The following is a 17,736-nucleotide window of genomic DNA, read 5'->3' as shown; positions in this document are numbered from 1 at the left end:
ATAAAAAGCCTGTAATTAATTAGCTGGAACACTGGCTTATGAGGAATCAGAGAAGAGAGCAAATATCTAATGACACTCACTTGAAACTGCATGTAAACAGAGCAGCAGGGATGGTGATATGTACATCAGTAGTTTTGTTAGTGTTGTTAATGTGTGCCTCAAGAGCAGAGCAAGTTCTCTTAGCAAAAATTTAATGAACCACCTTTTTATACTGACTTACGGTAGAACAATTCTGTATGAATGTCACCAATGTATCCCAAGACAAATGTGCTTCTCAAAAGATATTTTAGTGCACAAAGTTGAACTTAATTTAAGGAAGTTGGATTCTAGAATTTCTTTTGGCTTTAATGTATCAGAAGTAATGGCATACATCAGTACATTTAGGCTTGCATATTAGTATCACTTGATGCATTGTTATCTTAGGATCCATATTTGGTGAGGTTAGAGAGTTTAATGGATAGCAGTGGTATAAATGCAAAAGTAGGTTGAGAGCAAATATGGCAACATTATGTTTAGATAATCTTTGCAAACGTGGAAAGAAACATTTGTAAAATAATACTGTGTTAGACTTTGAGGAGTAGGAGTGATGTACCCATTTGAGAATTACTCATAGTTTAAGTGTAGACCTTGGCATTTAATTAGCATGGTTTACCTCTAAGTTACTACTAAATAAATATGAGAATCAAATTTTCTATGGTACTGTTGAAAGATTTATGTTAGATACCTTATTTTTCCACATTTCACATTTTATATTTTGCAGCATCTTTATTAAAAAAATAAAGCAGATTATGTACATCTTTCACATTTTTAGATTGAAAACAGGCTTTTCCATTCCTCATGCCTTTACATAAAATAATAGAAGAAAAAGACCTGCTGGAAAAATGACCAAGACTGTTATTATAATAAACACAAGCTGTTTGAATAAGAACAGTGATGTGCATATCACTTTTGTGCTTGGTATATCTGAATTTGGTGTGTGCATCATTATTAAATGTTCTACTGTGCATATCACTTTTGTGATTGGTATATCTGAATTTGGTGTGTTCATCATTATTAAATGTTCTACTGTGCATATCATTTTTGTGCTTGGTATATCTGAATTTGGTGTGTGCATCATTATTAAATGTTCTACTGTGCATATCATTTTTGTGCTTGGTATATCTGAATTTGGTGTGTGCATCATTATTAAATGTTCTACTGTGCATATCATTTTTGTGATTGGTATATCTGAATTTGGTGTGTGCATTATTATTAAATGTTCTACTGTGCATATCATTTTTGTGCTTGGTATATCTGAATTTGGTGTGTGCATCATTATTAAATGTTCTACTGTGCATATCATTTTTGTGATTGGTATATCTGAATTTGGTGTGTGCATCATTATTAAATGTTCTACTGTGCATATCATTTTTGTGCTTGGTATATCTGAATTTGGTGTGTGCATCATTATTAAATGTTCTGCTGTGCATATCATTTTTGTGCTTGGTATATCTGAATTTGGTGTGTGCATAGTTATTAAATGTCATACTGCTTGGAATCTTCAGTACTGTACATGTGTACTCCTAGCCCTAGCATTTAGACCTCTGACAGGAATTTTCTAAGAGTGAACCTCCAGTCTCGGTCTACCCAAACCCTTTAAGATTAATTTCTGAGGAGTGGGACAGGTCACTGTAAATGTGTGCAAATTGTCATACTCCACATAATTATATAAGCAGGGTTTTGGTTTGTATTACTACTGCAAGACTAGAATGGTGCTCATATCCTCACAGATTCCTTTCATTCCTTTCTCAGGCTTTGGTTTAGATGTGTATTTCCAGATCTAAGGTATATGGGTGGGGTGGGGTGAGGCAGACAAGACACCATATTTGTGAAAATGTGAGATCACAATGGCTGCATTACATGAGCTATCAACTATAAAGATGGCTTTCCATAACTGAGACCACTCGGAATAAATTTTCTCAGCTGGAAAATTTTATTCATCAAGCAGATGTAGAATTATGAGTAAATTACAATCTTCCTACAACAAAAGTTTATGCTGGCATACATTTGTTGCTTTTGTTGTTTATGTATACATGTATATAAATGTATGTATGTGCAAATGTGCATTTTATGCACATGTTCATATATGTATATGCACATTTGCTTTAATGCTTTCAAATGGTGTTTCAATTACATAAATGCACAGTCTCTAGATTGTATGTACTGTATGGCAACTCCACATTCTGCACAGTTTAAGATATTCCGGTTTTACCACCTGACACAGAACTCAGAACTAACCAAATCATACCATTGCTAGTGTGTGTAATCATGCAAAATGCAAAAATATCTTCTCTTCTGCATTGCATACAATGACCTTCAAATGTTCATCAAAAGAAAAAAAAATCTACAAGTACTTAATTAAAAAAATTCATATAGTTAGTAGTGAATGCCAGCAATACCCACAGTGTCTGACAATCATTGTTAAACTGAAATTAAATCATTGAGAACAAATTTAATTCTCTGCAGTGGCAAATGACTTTCTTTTTCTCTCTTTCTCTCTTTCCCCCTCAACAACTTTATTTTCCTCGACTGCTGTGCACCTCCCTGTAGTTGGATTCCTGGGTTTCGAAGGTATGGGAGTCCGTGGAGTAGAAAGGGTTACAGTTTTATGTTGTGTACTGCTATTCTGCAGAGACACTTAAGCAAGCACACACATCTCACTAGGTCTTGTCTTCTGGTAGCTGTTGGGCTACTCTGGCCTTTCACCTTGCGTATGACTCCACCAGCTCTGTTTATTCACTCTCACACTGTATATGTATGGAGATATGTACATACATATAGGTACACATAAATACATACGTATTCTTTCTGTATGTATATATGTATACTGCCACTGTACTGCCTGCCACCATAACTGCATCCATACGCTGTGTTTTTTCTGCTTTGGTTTTTGCCTCTGCATGCTATTGCATTGTTGCTCCATTTTTTGGCTCCTTTGTGGATTTGTATATACTTTAAGTAGACAACACACCAGTCCATTCATCAGTCAGTGCTATCTAAAAGGACAATGAAACTCTTTTATTTCTGTATTTATTTACTTATTTTTTGTAGTTTTGTTCTTCTTCCATATACTTTTGAGCATACTATGACCACATTGTCCTACAATCCTGAAATAGAACAGTGATGCAAGGTGCTAATGACAGTTTACAGCATCCCAGCGCTACACTTATTCTGTCCACTGAAGCCAGTGTGAGAGTGAGGGCTGGTCTCATTTTCTGCTTCTTTATGATCTCATGGTAATGTTGCATCTGTAGCAGTGGCATGTTGTTAAGGCCCAGCAGTGCACAAGCTCATGTTTCCTTCTTATTCTGAATCCACAGCCGAGACAGATCAACAAGTTTCCTTTATATTTTAAATGCACAGCAGAGAGAGAGAGAGAGAGAGACAGAGCAACCTACTGTGTTGCTCTTATGCTAGTAAAAATAGAGACTAGGTGTTCAGAATTTTATCACCCATACAAAACAGTGTAGTCATGTGCATGTCTGTGTGAGTGGGAACTTTGTTTCCAGTGCACAATCTTTTATTTCTACAGCCAGTTATCTGGTGTACAAATTCAGCAAACAGCATTTATGGGCAGGCTATTCTGTCTTTGCTGCTTTTGAATACCTGGTTGTCAGGCACTTCGGGTGAACTTGGGAGTAATACAGTTCATTATCTATCTGGTCCCTTCCAATTCTGAGACATGCACACTTAAGGGTAAGCCCTGGTTTTGCACTGATAAACTCCAAATCCCACTTCTTCACACTTACAGACTATATGCATTCTCATAGCTGCAATGCTAAATACATACATTTTACTGACTTACCACACCTATTAAAAAGTCCATTATCCTACTTCTGCAATTTCATCAGATCTGCCATGGTCTACATACATTTTAACACTTAAGACTACAGCATTAATTGTAAAATGATGCATGGCTTATGGGTGGTATTAAAATGGCTGTGCATAACTGCTGTAACCCTGTACCCACCACATTTCTTTTAGCAGAACCAGGCCCTTTTCACTCCTCTCATCTGATCAATGGCAACGGTTAAGTCTTAACATTTTCCATTTACCTTTTTTTTTTTTGTACACATATTTGTTTTTGACCCCAAATCAAAAATGTCACCTGTCCTATAATTGGATCAACTGGTTATTCCCATCCAAGGAAATTCTACTGTTACATTAACTTCTTCTGTGCTTTTAGAAGGAGTGAGAGCTTCATCACTATGTTACCTCTGTATTTTGGCCATGGCACACATCACTCCCGTTCAGTTGGATGCGGTTGGCATCATTAAATATCTTTTAGAAACAAACGTTTAAAAAACTGTTTGCTCCACAGAAAATAACTCCTTCTTACAACTGTCAAAATCTGCGAGCACTTCTTCAAGTAGGACATGTGCTTTTCTTGCTTCACTATGGGAAACCCAGTTAAGGGATTCTACAGCACGCAAGTTCCTCACATGATGGCAGACGCTGTAAGAAAGTGTTCAGAGACTCTGCATATTTGATGCACTCTAAAGAAAAAAGCATGATGGAAGAAAATGGTACATTTTTATCTGATGATCGAGGCTGTCTTGTGAAAAATTCCTTATTGGAAAGTACCAACATTTAGAATATTCAAAGCAGCCCAAATCAAAGCATCAAAACAATTTACTAATAAATTCTAGTATTTATTTATACATGTAATCGTAAAACATGTTGGTCTTTAAAATAAACAGTAGGTTCTGATCATATTTATTTTTATTTTGTTTTCAGTACGGGCTTCTATTCTGTAGGAAATGTAGACACTTTCAGTGGTGCAGGATTCATAACATGCTAATCTTTTAGTGTTGGACCATTTAAAGATAGGTGGAGCATTTACTTGCATTACTAACCCATATATTGGACCTGTTAGTGCTTTTGGAAGGCTGCTAAGGATGACAAAAGTTGTGTAGTTGATGGCCAGTTCTTCTTTGTAGTTAAGGATATTTGAGACAGTAGTTCACATTTCTCACTTTCTGCACATCAAGCTCTATGGTATCCATCCAAGAAAACAACATGTAATTTAACAGAATTTGTGGGGGTTCTTACTGGAAAACTGTGGTCTCCTATGAATGACAATGGTTAGTAGCCCCATGATGAAAGCCACCACTGAGGTATAGTTCATGGTTAGCTCTTCTGTTGCATAACTATATGGAGACCTGTGTTTATTTTGTGTACATTGACCAGGAGGTACCTATTTACCTCTGAACTTTGCACTGTGACTGCACCACAGCTTAATGACAGAACCCAAGGGAGGCTAAGGCAGAACCCTTATCACTGCATTTACTGATGGTTAAAAGGATTATGTCCAGCTTCTTAGAATATCTAAGCACAGTGTGATGAACTGCTGCATGGTATCCATCCCAAAACAAACTGCAAAAACGAAATCAGTTTTGGACAAAAATAAAGCATAAAAATGCCAGCAACTTAAGATCATAGCTTGCATGTGAAAGAAATTCTATTATGGTTTCAGTTAATTGGCTTTGTTGCTTTTATAAAGGATATAAACATGCAAAATTAACGTCAGAAATGAAAACACTGGCAAGGAAGAGGAATCTAAGCCAACTGAAGATCAGTGAGTATCATTTACAAAGGCTGTAGTGAGTATCATTTACAAAGCCTGTAGTGAGTACCAGTTACAAACGCTGAAGTGAGTATCATTTACAAAGGGTGTAGTGAGTAACAGTTACATAGGCAGTAGTGAGTATAATTTACAAAGGCTGTAGTGAGTACCAGTTACAAAGGCTGTAGTGAGTATCATTTACAAAGGCTGTAGTGAGTATCCGTTACAAAAGTTGTAGTGAGTACCACTTATAAAGAGTGTAGTGAGTAAAATTTACAAAGGCTGTAGTGAGTACCAGTTACAAAGGCTGTACTAACTATAAGTTGCAAAGACTGTAGTGAGAATGTTTTACAAAGACTGTAGCAAGAATCAGTTGCAAAGGCTGTAGTACCAGTTACAAAGGCTGTAGTGAATACCAGTTACAAAGGCTGTAGTGAGTATCATTTACAAAGGCTGTAGTGAGTATCATTTACAAAGGCTGTAGTGAGTATCATTTACAAAGGCCATAGTGAGTATCATTTACAAAGCCTGTAGTGAGTATCAGTTACAAAGGCCGTAGTGAGTATCATTTACAAAGTCTGTAGTGAGTACCATTCACAAAGGCTGTAGTGAGTATCAGGTTACAAAGGCTGTAGTGAGTATCCTTTACAAAGGCTTTAGTCAGCTTCATTTACAGAGGCTGTAGAGAGTATCATTTACAGAGGCTGTAGTGAGTATCAATTACAAAGGCCGTAGTGAGTACCATTTGCAAAGGCCATAATGAGTATCATTTACAAAGGCTGTAGTGAGTATCATTTACAAAGGCTGTAGTAAGTATCAGTTGCAAAAACCATAGTGAGAATCATTTACAAGGACTGTAGTGAGTATCAGTTGCAAAGGCCATATTGAGTATCATTTACAAAGGTTGTAGTGAGTATCAGTTGCAAAGGCTGTAGTGAGTATCATTTACAAAGGCTGTAGTGAGTATCATTTACAAAGGCTGTAGTGAGTACCAGTTACAAAGGCTGTAGTGAGAATCATTTACAAATGCTGTAGTGAGTATCAGTTGCAAAGGCTGTAGTGAGAATCAGTTACAAAGACTGTAGTGAGTATCAGTCACATAGGTTGTAGTGAGTATCTTTTACAGAGGCTGTAGTGGGTACCAGTTACAAAGGCTGTAGTGAGTATCATTTACAAAGGCTGCAGTGAGTATCAGTCACATAGGCTGTAGTGAGTATCAGTCATATAGGCTGTAGTGAATGTCATTTACAAAGACTCTAATGAGTATCATTTACAAAGGCTGTAATGAGTGCCAGTAACAAAGCCTGTAGTGTGAATCATTTACAAATGCTGTAGTGAGCAACAGTTACAAAGACTGTAGTGAGAATCATTTACAAAGGCTGTAGTGAGTACCACTTACAAAGACTGTAGTGAGTAAAATTTACAAAGGCTGTAGTGAGTACCAGTTACAAAGGCTGTACTGAGTATCAGTTGCAAAGGCCGTAGTGAGAATCATTTACAAAGACCGTAGTGAGTATCATTTGCAAAAGCTGTAGTGAGTATTATTTGCAAAGGCTGTAGTGAGTATCAGTTGCAAAGGCCGTAGTGAGTATCATTTACAAAGGCTGTAGTGAGTACCAGTTACAAAGGCTGTAGTGAGAATCATTTACAAAGGCTGTAGTGAGTACCACTTACAAAGACTGTAGTGAGTAAAATTTACAAAGGCTGTAGTGAGCACCAGTTACAAAGGCTGTACTGAGTATCAGTTGCAAAGACTGTAGTGAGAATGTTTTACAAAGACTGTAGCAAGTATCAGTTGCAAAGGCTGTAGTACCAGTTACAAAGGCTGTAGTGAGTACCAGTTACAAAGGCTGTAGTGAGTACCAGCAACAAAGGCTGTAGTGAATATCAGTTACAAAGGTTGTAGTGAGTATCAATTACAAAGGCTGTAGTGAGTACCAGTTACAAAAGCCATAGTGAGTATAATTTACAAAGGCTGTAGTGAGTATAATTTACAAAGGCAGTAGAGAGTATCGGTTACAAAGGCTGTAGTGAGTATCATTTACAAAGGCTGTAGTGAGTATCATTTACAAAGGCCATAGTGAGTATCAGTTGCAAAGGCCGTAGTGAGTATGAGTTGCAAAGGCTGTAGTGAGTATCATTTACAAAGGCTGTAGTGAGTATCAGTTGCAAAGGCCATAGTGAGTATTATTTACAAAGGCCGTAGTGAGTATAATTTACCAAGGCTGTAGTGAGTATCACTTACAAAGGCTGTAGTGAGTATCATTTACAAAGGCTGTAGTGAGTACCAGTTACAAAGGCTGTACTGAGTATCAGTTGCAAAGGCCATAGTGAGAATCATTTACAAAGACTGTAGTGAGTATCATTTGCAAAAGCTGTAGTGAGTATTATTTACAAAGGCTGTAGTGAGTATCATTTGCAAAGGCCGTAGTGAGTATCATTTACAAAGGCTGTAGTGACAATCAGTTACAAAGCCTGTAGTGAGTATCAGTCACATAGGCTGTCTTGAATATCTTTTACAGAGGCTGTAGTGAGTACCAGTTACAAAGGCTGTAGTGAGTATCATTTACCAAGTCTGTAGTGAGTATCAGTCACATAGGCTGTAGTGAGTATCAGTCACATAGGCTGTAGTGAGTATCATTTACAGAGGCTGTACTAGTATCATTTACAAAGGCTGTAGTGAGTATCGGTTACAACGGCCATAGTGAGTATCATTTACAAAGTCTGTAGTGAGTACCATTCACAAAGGCTGTAGTGAGTATCAAGTTACAAAGGCTGTAGTGAGTATCATTTACAAAGGCTTTAGTCAGCATCATTTACAGAGGCTGTAGAGAGTATCATTTACAGAGGCTGTAGTGAGTATCAATTACAAAGGCCGTAGTGAGTACCATTTGCAAAGGCCATAATGAGTATCATTTACAAAGGCTGTAGTAAGTATCAGTTGCAAAAACCATAGTGAGAATCATTTACAAGGACTGTAGTGAGTAACAGTTGCAAAGGCCATATTGAGTATCATTTACAGAGACTGTAGTGAGTATCATTTACAAAAGGCTCTAGTGAGTACCAGTTACAAAGGCTATAGTGAGAATCATTTACAAATGCTGTAGTGAGTATCAGTTGCAAAGGCTGTAGTGAAAATCAATTACAAAGACTGTAGTGAGTATCAGTCGCATAGGCTGTAGTGAGTATCTTTTACAGAGGCTGTAGTGGGTACCAGTTACAAATGCTGTAGTGAGTATAATTTACAAAGGCTGTAGTGAGTATCAGTCACATAGGCTGTAGTGAGTATCAGTTACAAACACTGTAATGAGTATCATTTATAAAGGCTGTAGGGAGTACCAGTAACAAAGTCTGTAGTGAGAATCATTTACAAATGATGTAGTGAGTAACACTTACAAAGACGGTAGTGAGAATCATTTACAAAGGCTGTAGTGAGTACCACTTACAAAGACTGTAGTGAGTAAAATTTACAAAGGCTGTAGTGAGTACCAGTTACAAAGGCTGTACTGAGTATCAGTTGCAAAGGCCATAGTGAGAATCATTTACAAAGACTGTAGTGAGTATCATTTGCAAAAGCTGTAGTGAGTATTATTTACAAAGGCTGTAGTGAGTATCATTTGCAAAGGCCATAGTGAGTATCATTTACAAAGGCTGTAGTGAGTGCCAGTTACAAAGGCTGTAGTGAGAATCATTTACAAAGGCTGTAGTGAGTACCACTTACAAAGACTGTAGTGAGTAAAATTTACAAAGGCTGTAGTGAGCACCAGTTAGAAAGACTGTACTGAGTATCAGTTGCAAAGACTGTAGTGAGAATGTTTTACAAAAACTGTAGCAAGTATCAGTTGCAAAGGCTGTAGTACCAGTTACAAAGGCTGTAGTGAGTACCAGTTACAAAGGCTGTAGTGAGTACCAGCTACAAAGGCTGTAGTGAATATCAGTTACAAAGGCTGTAGTGAGTATCAATTACAAAAGCTGTAGTGAGTACCAGTTACAAAGGCCATAGTGAGTATAATTTACAAAGGCCGTAGTGAGTATAATTTACAAAGGCAGTAGAGAGTATCGGTTACAAAGGCTGTAGTGAGTATCATTTACAAAGGCTGTAGTGAGTATCATTTACAAAGGTCATAGTGAGTATCAGTTGCAAAGGCCGTAGTGAGTATTAGTTGCAAAGGCTGTAGTGAGTATCATTTACAAAGGCTGTAGTGAGTATCAGTTGCAAAGGCCATAGTGAGTATTATTTACAAAGGCCGTAGTGAGTATAATTTACCAAGGCTGTAGTGAGTATCGGTTACAAAGGCTGTAGTGAGTATCATTTACAGAGGCTTACAGAGGCTGTAGTGAGTATCATTTACAGAGGCTGTAGTGAGTATCAGTTGCAAAGGAGTAGTGAGTATCATTTACAAAGGCTGTAGTGAGTATCATTTGCAAAGGCTGTAGTGAGTATCATTTACAAAGGCCGTAGTGAGTATCAGTTGCAAAGGCCATAGTATCAGTTGCAAAGGCTGTAGAGAGTATCATTTACAAAGACTGTAGTGAGTATCAGTTGCAAAGGCCATAGTGAAAATCATTTACAAAGACTGTAGTGAGTATCAGTTGCAAAGGCCAAAGTGAGTATCATTTACAAAGGCTGTAGTGAGTATCAGTTGCAAAGGCTGAAGTGAGTATCATTTACAAAGATGTAGTGAGTATCAGTTGCAAAGGCTGTAGTGAGAATCATTTACACAGGCTCTAGTACCAGTTACAAAGGCTGTAGTGAGAATCATTAACAAAGGCTGGAGTGAGTATCAGTTGCAAAGGCTGTAGTGACAATCAGTTACAAAGGCTGTAGTGAGTATCAGTCACATAGGCTGTCTTGAGTATCTTTTACAGAGGCTGTAGTGAGTACCAGTTACAAAGGCTGTAGTGAGTATCATTTACCAAGTCTGTAGTGAGTATCAGTCACATAGGCTGTAGTGAGTATCAGTTACATAGGCTGTAGTGAGTATAATTTACAGAGGCTGTACTAGTATAATTTACAAAGGCTGTAGTGAGTATCGGTTGCAAAAGCATTAGTGAGAGTCATTTACAAAGTTTGTAGTGAGTACTAGTTAAAAAGACTGTAATGAGCATCATTTACAAAGGCTGTAGTGAGCATCAGTTGCAAAGGCTGTAGCGAATATCATTTATGAAGGCTGTAGTGAGTATCAGTCACATAGGCTGCAGTGAGTAATAGTTACATAAGCTGTAGTGAGTATCATTAACAGAGGCTGTAGTGACAATCATTTACAAAGACTGTAGTGAGTATCACTTTCAAAGACCATAGTGAGTACCATTTACAAAGGCTGTAGTGAGTATCATTTACAAAGGCTCTAGTTGAGTGCCAGTTACAAAGGCTGTAGTTAGAATCATTTACAAAGGCTGTAGTGAGTATCACTTACAAAGGCTGTAGTGAGTATCATTTACAAAGGCCATAGTGAGAATCATTTACAAAGGCCACAGTGAGTATCATTTACAAAGTCTGTAGTGAGTACCATTCACAAAGGCTGTAGTGAGTATCAAGTTACAAAGGCTGTAGTGAGTATCATTTACAAAGGCTTTAGTCAGCATCATTTACAGAGGCTGTAGAGAGTATCATTTACAGAGGCTGTACTGAGTATCAATTACAAAGGCTGTAGTGAGTACCATTTGCAAAGGCCATAATGAGTATCATTTACAAAGGCTGTAGTAAGTATCAGTTGCAAAAACCATAGTGAGAATCATTTACAAGGACTGTAGTAAGTAACAGTTGCAAAGGCCATATTGAGTATCATTTACAAAGGCTGTAGTGAGTATCAGTTGCAAAAGCTGTAGTGAGTATCATTTACAAAGGCCATAGTGAGTATAAGTTGCAAAGGCCGTAGTGAGTATCATTTACAGAGGCTGTAGTGCGTATCTTTTACAGAGGCTGTAGTGGGTACCAGTTACAAAGGCTGTAGTGAGTATCATTTACAAAGGCTGTAGTGAGTATCAGTCACATAGGCTGTAGTGAGTATCAGTTACAAAGACTGTAATGAGTATCATTTACAAAGCCTGTAGTGAGTACCAGTAACAAAGCCTGTAGTGAGAATCATTTACAAATGCTGTAGTGAGTAACAGTTACAAAAGCTGTAGTGAGTATTATTTACAAAGGCTGTAGTGAGCATCATTTGCAAAGGCCGTAGTGAGTATCATTTACAAAGGCTGTAGTGAGTATCATTTACAAAGGCTCTAGTGAGTAGCGTTTACAAAGGCTGTAGTGAGTACCAGTTACAAAAGCTGTAGTGAGAATCATTTGCAAAGGTTGTTTTGAGTACCACTTACAAAGACTGTAGTGAGTAAAATTTACAAAGGCTGTAGTGAGTACCAGTTACAAAGGTTGTACTGATAATCAGTTGCAAAGACTGTAGTGAGAATGTTTTACAAAGACTGTAGCAAGTATCAGTTGCAAAGGTTGTAATACCAGTTACAAAGGCTGTAGTGAGTACCAGTTAAAAAGGCTGTAGTGAGTATCAGTTACAAAGGCTGTACTGAGTATCATTTACAAAGGCTGTAGTGAGTACCAGTTACAAAGGCCATAGTGAGTATAATTTACAAAGGCCGTAGTGAGTATAATTTACAAAGGCGATAGAGAGTATCGGTTACAAAGGCTGTAGTGAGTATCATTTACAAAGGCTGTAGTGAGTATCATTTACAATGGCCGTAGTGAGTATCAGTTGCAAAGGCCATAGTGAGTATCAGTTACAAAGGCTGTAGTGAGTATCAGTTGCAAAGGCCATAGTGAGTATCATTTACAAAGGCCATAGTGAGTATCATTTACAAAGGCCGTAGTGAGTATAGTTTACCAAGGCTGTAGTGAGTATCATTTACAGAGGCTGTAGTGAGTATCATTTACAGAGGCTGTAGTGAGTATCATTTACAGAGGCTTACAGAGGCTGTAGTGAGTATCATTTACAGAGGCTGTAGTGAGTATCATTTACAAAGGCCATAGTGAGAATCAGTTGCAAAGCCCATAGTATTAGTTGCAAAGGCTGTAGTGAGTATCATTTACAAAGACTGTAGTGAGTATCAGTTGCAAAGGCCGTAGTGAGAATCATTTACAAAGACAGTAGTGAGTATCAGTTGCAAAGGCCATAGTGAGTATCATTTACAAAGACCGTAGTGAGTATCATTTGCAAAAGCTGTAGTGAGTATTATTTGCAAAGGCTGTAGTGAGTATCAGTTGCAAAGGCCGTAGTGAGTATCATTTACAAAGGCTGTAGTCAGTACCAGTTACAAAGGCTGTAGTGAGAATCATTTACAAATGCTGTAGTGAGTAACAGTTACAAAGACTGTAGTGAGAATAATTTACAAAGATGGTAGTGAGTAGCAGCTGCAAAAGCTATAGTGAGTATGATTTACAAAGGCTGTAGTGAGTATCAGTTGCAAAGGCCGTAGTGAGAATCAGTTGCAAAGGCTGTAGTGAGTATCAGTTGCAAAGGCCGTAGTGAGTAATTTTTACAAAGGTTGTAGTGAGTACCATTTACAAAGGCTCTAGTGAGTACCAGTTACAAAGGCTGTAGTGAGAAACATTTACAAAGGCTGTAGTGAACATCAGTTGCAAAGGCTGTGGTGAGTATCAGTCACATAGGATGTAATCAGTATCTTTTCCTTAGGCTGTAGTGAGTATCGTTTACAAAGGGTGTAGTGAGAATGTCTTACAAAGACTGTAGTGAGTATCATTTTCAAAGTCTGTAGTGAGTACCATTCACAAAGACTGTAGTGAGTATCAGTTACAAAGGCTGTAGTCAGCATCATTTACAAAGGCTGTAGTGAGTATCATTTACAAAGGCTGTAATGAGTATCATTTACAAAGGCTGTAGTGAGTATCAGTTGCAAAGGCTGTAGTGAGTATCATTTACAAAGGCTGTAGTGAGTATCATTTACAAAGGCTGTAGTGAGTATCAGTTACAAAGGCTGTAGTGAGAATCATTTACAAAGACTGTAGTGAGTATCAGTTGCAAAGGCCATAGTGAGTATCATTTACAAAGGCTGTAGTGAGTATCAGTTGCAAAGGCTGTAGTGAGTATCATTTACAAAGGCTGTAGTGAGTATCAGTTGCAAAGGCCATAGTGAGTATCATTTACAAAGGCTGTAGTGAGTATCATTTACAAAGGCTGTAGTGAGTATCAGTTACAAAGGCTGTAGTGAGTATCATTTGCAAAGACTGTAGTGAGAATCAGTTGCAAAGGCTGTAGTGAGTATCAGTAACATAGGCTGTAGTGAGTATCATTTACAAAGGCTGTAGTGAGTACCAGTTACAAAGGCTGTAGTGAGAATCATTTACAAAGGCTGTAGTGAGTATCAGTTGCAAAGGCTGTAGTGAGTATCATTTACAAAGGCTGTAGTGAGTATCATTTGCAAAGGCTGTAGTGAGTATCATTTATATAGGCTGTAGTGAGTATCGTTTACAAAGGCTGTGGTGAGTATCGTTTACAAAGGCTGTAATGAGTAGCAGTTACAAAGGCTGTAGTGAGAATCATTTACAAAGGCTGTAGTGAGAATGTTTTGCAAAGACTGTAGTGAGTATCATTTACAAAGGCTGTAGTGAGTACCAGTTACAAAGGCCATAGTGAGTATCATTTACAAAGTCTGTAGTGAGTATCTTTTACAAAGGCTGTAGTGAGTATCAGTTACAAAGGCTGTAGTGAGTATCATTTACAAAGGCTGTAGTGAGTATCAGTTACAAAGGCTGTAGTGAGTATCATTTACAAAGGCTGTAGTCAGTATCATTTACAGAGGCTGTAGTGAGTATCATTTACAAAGGCTGTAGTGAGTACCAGTTACAAAGGCTATAGTGAGAATCATTTACAAAGGCTGTAGTGAGTATCAGTTGCAAAGGCCATAGTGAGTATCATTTACAAAGGCTGTAGTGAGTATCATTTACAAAGGCTGTAGTGAGTATCAGTTACAAAGGCTGTAGTGAGTATCATTTACAAAGGCTGTAGTGAGTATCATTTGCAAAGGCTGTAGTGAGTATCATTTACAAAGGCTGTAGTGAGTATCAGTTGCAAAGGCCGTAGTGAGTATCATTTACAAAGGCTGTAGTGAGTATCATTTACAAAGGCTGTAGTGAATAGCAGTTGCAAAGACTGTAGTGAGAATCAGTTGCAAAGGCTGTAGTATCAGTTACAAAGGCTGTAGTGAGTATCAGTCACATAGGCTGTAGTGAGTATCAGTCATATAGGCTGTAGTGAATGTCATTTACAAAGGCTGTAGGAAGTATCAGTTACAAAGCCTGTAGTGAGTATCATTTACAAAGGCTGTAGTGAGAATGTTTTGCAAAGACTGTAGTGAGTATCATTTACAAAGGCTGTAGTGAGTATCAGTTGCAAAGGCTGTAGTGAGTATCATTTACAAAGGCTGTAGTGAGTATCAGTTACAAAGGCTGTAGTGAGTATCATTTACAGAGGCTGTAGTGAGTACCAGTTACAAAGGCTGTAGTGAGTATCATTTACAAAGGCTGTAGTCAGTACCAGTTACAAAGGCTGTAGTCAGTACCAGTTACAAAGGCTGTAGTGAGAATCATTTACAAAGGCTGTAGTGAGTATCAGTTGCAAAGGCTGTAGTGAGAATCATTTACAAAGACTGTAGTGAGTATCAGTCATATAGGCTGTAGTGAATGTCATTTACAAAGGCTGTAGGAAGTATCAGTTACAAAGCCTGTAGTGAGTATCATTTACAAATGTTGTAGTGAGTACTAGTTACAAAGACTGTAATGAGTATCATTTACAAAGGCTGTAGTCAGTACCAGTTACAAAGGCTGTAGTCAGTACCAGTTACAAAGGCTGTAGTGAGAATCATTTACAAATGCTGTAGTGAGTATCAGTTGCAAAGGCTGTAGTGAGAATCAGTTGCAAAGGCTGTGGTGAGTATCAGTCACATAGGATGTAGTGAGTATCATTTACAAAGGCTGTAGTGAGTATCAGTTACAAAGGCCGTAGTGAGTATCATTTACAAAGGCTGTAGTGAGTATCATTTACAAAGGCTGTAGTGAGTATCATTTACAAAGGCTGTAGTGAGTATCATTTACAAAGGCTGTAGTGAGTATCATTTACAAAGGCTGTAGTGAGTATCATTTACAAAGGCTGTAGTGAGTATCATTTACAAAGGCTGTAGTGAGTATCAGTTGCAAAGGCTGTAGTGAGTATCATTTACAAAGGCTGTAGTGAGTACCATTTACAAAGGTTGTAGTGAGTATCAGTTACAAAGGCTGTAGTGAGTATCATTTACAAAGGCTGTAGTGAGTATCATTTACAAAGGCTGTAGTGAGTATCAGTTGCAAAGGCCATAGTGAGAATCATTTACAAAGACTGTAGTGAGTATCAGTTGCAAAGGCCATAGTGAGTATCATTTACAAAGGCTGTAGTGAGTATCATTTACAAAGGCTGTAGTGAGTATCATTTACAAAGGCTGTAATGAGTATCATTTACAGAGGCTGTAGTGAGTATCAGTTGCAAAGGCGTAGTGAGTATCATTTACAAAGGCTGTAGTGAGTATCATTTACAAAGGCTGTAGTGAGTATCATTTACAAAGGCCGTAGTGAGTACCAGTTACAAAGGCTGTAGTGAGCATCATTTACAAAGGCTGTAGTGAGTATCATTTGCAAAGACTATAGTGAGAATCAGTTGGAAAGGCTGTAGTAAGTATCAGTAATTAGGCTGTAGTGATTATCTTTTACATAGGCTGTAGTGAGTACCAGTTACAAAGGCTGTAGTGAGAATCATTTACAAAGACTGTAGTGACTACCAGTTACAAAGACTGTAGTGAGTATCATTTACAAAGGCTGTAGTGAGTATCATTTACAAAGGCTGTAGTGAGTATCAGTTGCAAAGGGTGTAGTGAGAATGTTTTACAAAGACTGTAGTGAGTATCATTTTCAAAGTCTGTAGTGAGTACCATTCACAAAGGCTGTAGTGAGTATCAGTTACAAAGACTGTAGTGAGTATCATTTTCAAAGTCTGTAGTGAGTACCATTCACAAAGGCTGTAGTGAGTATCAGTTACAAAGGCTGTAGTCAGCATCATTTACAAAGGCTGTAGAGAGTATCATTTACAGAGGCTGTAGTGAGTGAGTATCATTACAAAGGCTGTAGTGAGTATCTTTTACAAAGGCTGTAGTGAGTATTAGTTGCAAAGGCTGTAGTGAGTATTATTTACAGAGGCTGTAGTGAGTATCAGTTACAAAGGCCGTAGTGAGTACCAGTTACAAAGGCTGTAGTGAGTATCATTTACAAAGGCTGCAGTGAGTATCAGTCACATAGGCTGTAGTGAATGTCATTTACAAAGGCTGTAGGAAGTATCAGTTACAAAGCCTGTAGTGAGTATCATTTACAAATGCTGTAGTGAGTATCGTTTACAAAGGCTGTAGTGAGTATCGTTTACAAAGGCTGTAATGAGTAGCAGTTACAAAGGCTGTAGTGAGAATCATTTACAAAGGCTGTAGTGAGTATCATTTACAGAGGCTGTAGTGAGTATCATTTACAAAGGCTGTAGTGAGTATCATTTACAAAGGCTGTAGTGAGTATCATTTGTAAAGGCTGTAGTGAGTATCATTTACAAAGGCTGTAGTGAGTATCAGTTACAAAGGCTGTAGTGAGAATCATTTACAAAGGCTGTAGTGAGAATCATTTACAAAGACTGTAGTGAGAATCATTTACAAAGGCTGTAGTGAGTATCATTTACAAAAGCTGTAGTGAGTATCAGTTGCAAAGGCTGTAGTGAGAATGTTTTGCAAAGACTGTAGTGAGTATCAGTTGCAAAGGCTGTAGTATCAGTTACAAAGACTGTAGTGAGTATCATTTAACAAGGCTGTAGTGAGTACCAGTTACAAAACCCATAGTGAGTATCATTTACAAAGGCCATAGTGAGAATAATTTACAAAGGCCATAGTGAGTATCATTTACAAAGGCCATAGTGAGAATAATTTACAAAGGCCATAGTGAGTATCAGTTACAAAAGCTGTAGTGAGTATCAGTTACAAAGGCTGTAGTGAGTATCATTTACAAAGGCTGTAGTGAGTATCAGTTACAAAGGCTGTAGTCAGCATCATTTACATAGGCTGTAGACAGTATCATTTACAGTGGCTGTAGTGAGTAT

General features: G+C 37.8%; 1 protein-coding gene across 2 annotated transcripts in view; it reads left to right on the top strand.

Moving 5' to 3' along the window:
* KIF5A (kinesin family member 5A) overlaps positions 1 to 17,736 on the top strand; it is a 980,629-nt gene that overhangs the window by 804,723 nt on the left and 158,170 nt on the right. The window contains exon 24 of one of the 2 annotated variants that reach the window (XM_044083607.1): positions 2,590 to 2,610. The exons of the other annotated variant lie outside the window; for it this stretch is intronic. Coding sequence (XP_043939542.1) covers positions 2,590 to 2,610 — 21 coding nt within the window. The remainder of the gene's footprint in view (positions 1 to 2,589; positions 2,611 to 17,736) is intronic. 2 annotated transcript variants of the gene reach the window in all.

Source organism: Protopterus annectens, chromosome 9.part0 (assembly GCF_019279795.1).
Source record: "Protopterus annectens isolate FY-2018-M chromosome 9.part0, PAN1.0, whole genome shotgun sequence".
Taxonomy (NCBI): domain Eukaryota; kingdom Metazoa; phylum Chordata; order Ceratodontiformes; family Protopteridae; genus Protopterus; species Protopterus annectens.
Note: the sequence above shows the minus strand (reverse complement) of the source record. Positions and strands in the feature narration are given on the sequence as shown.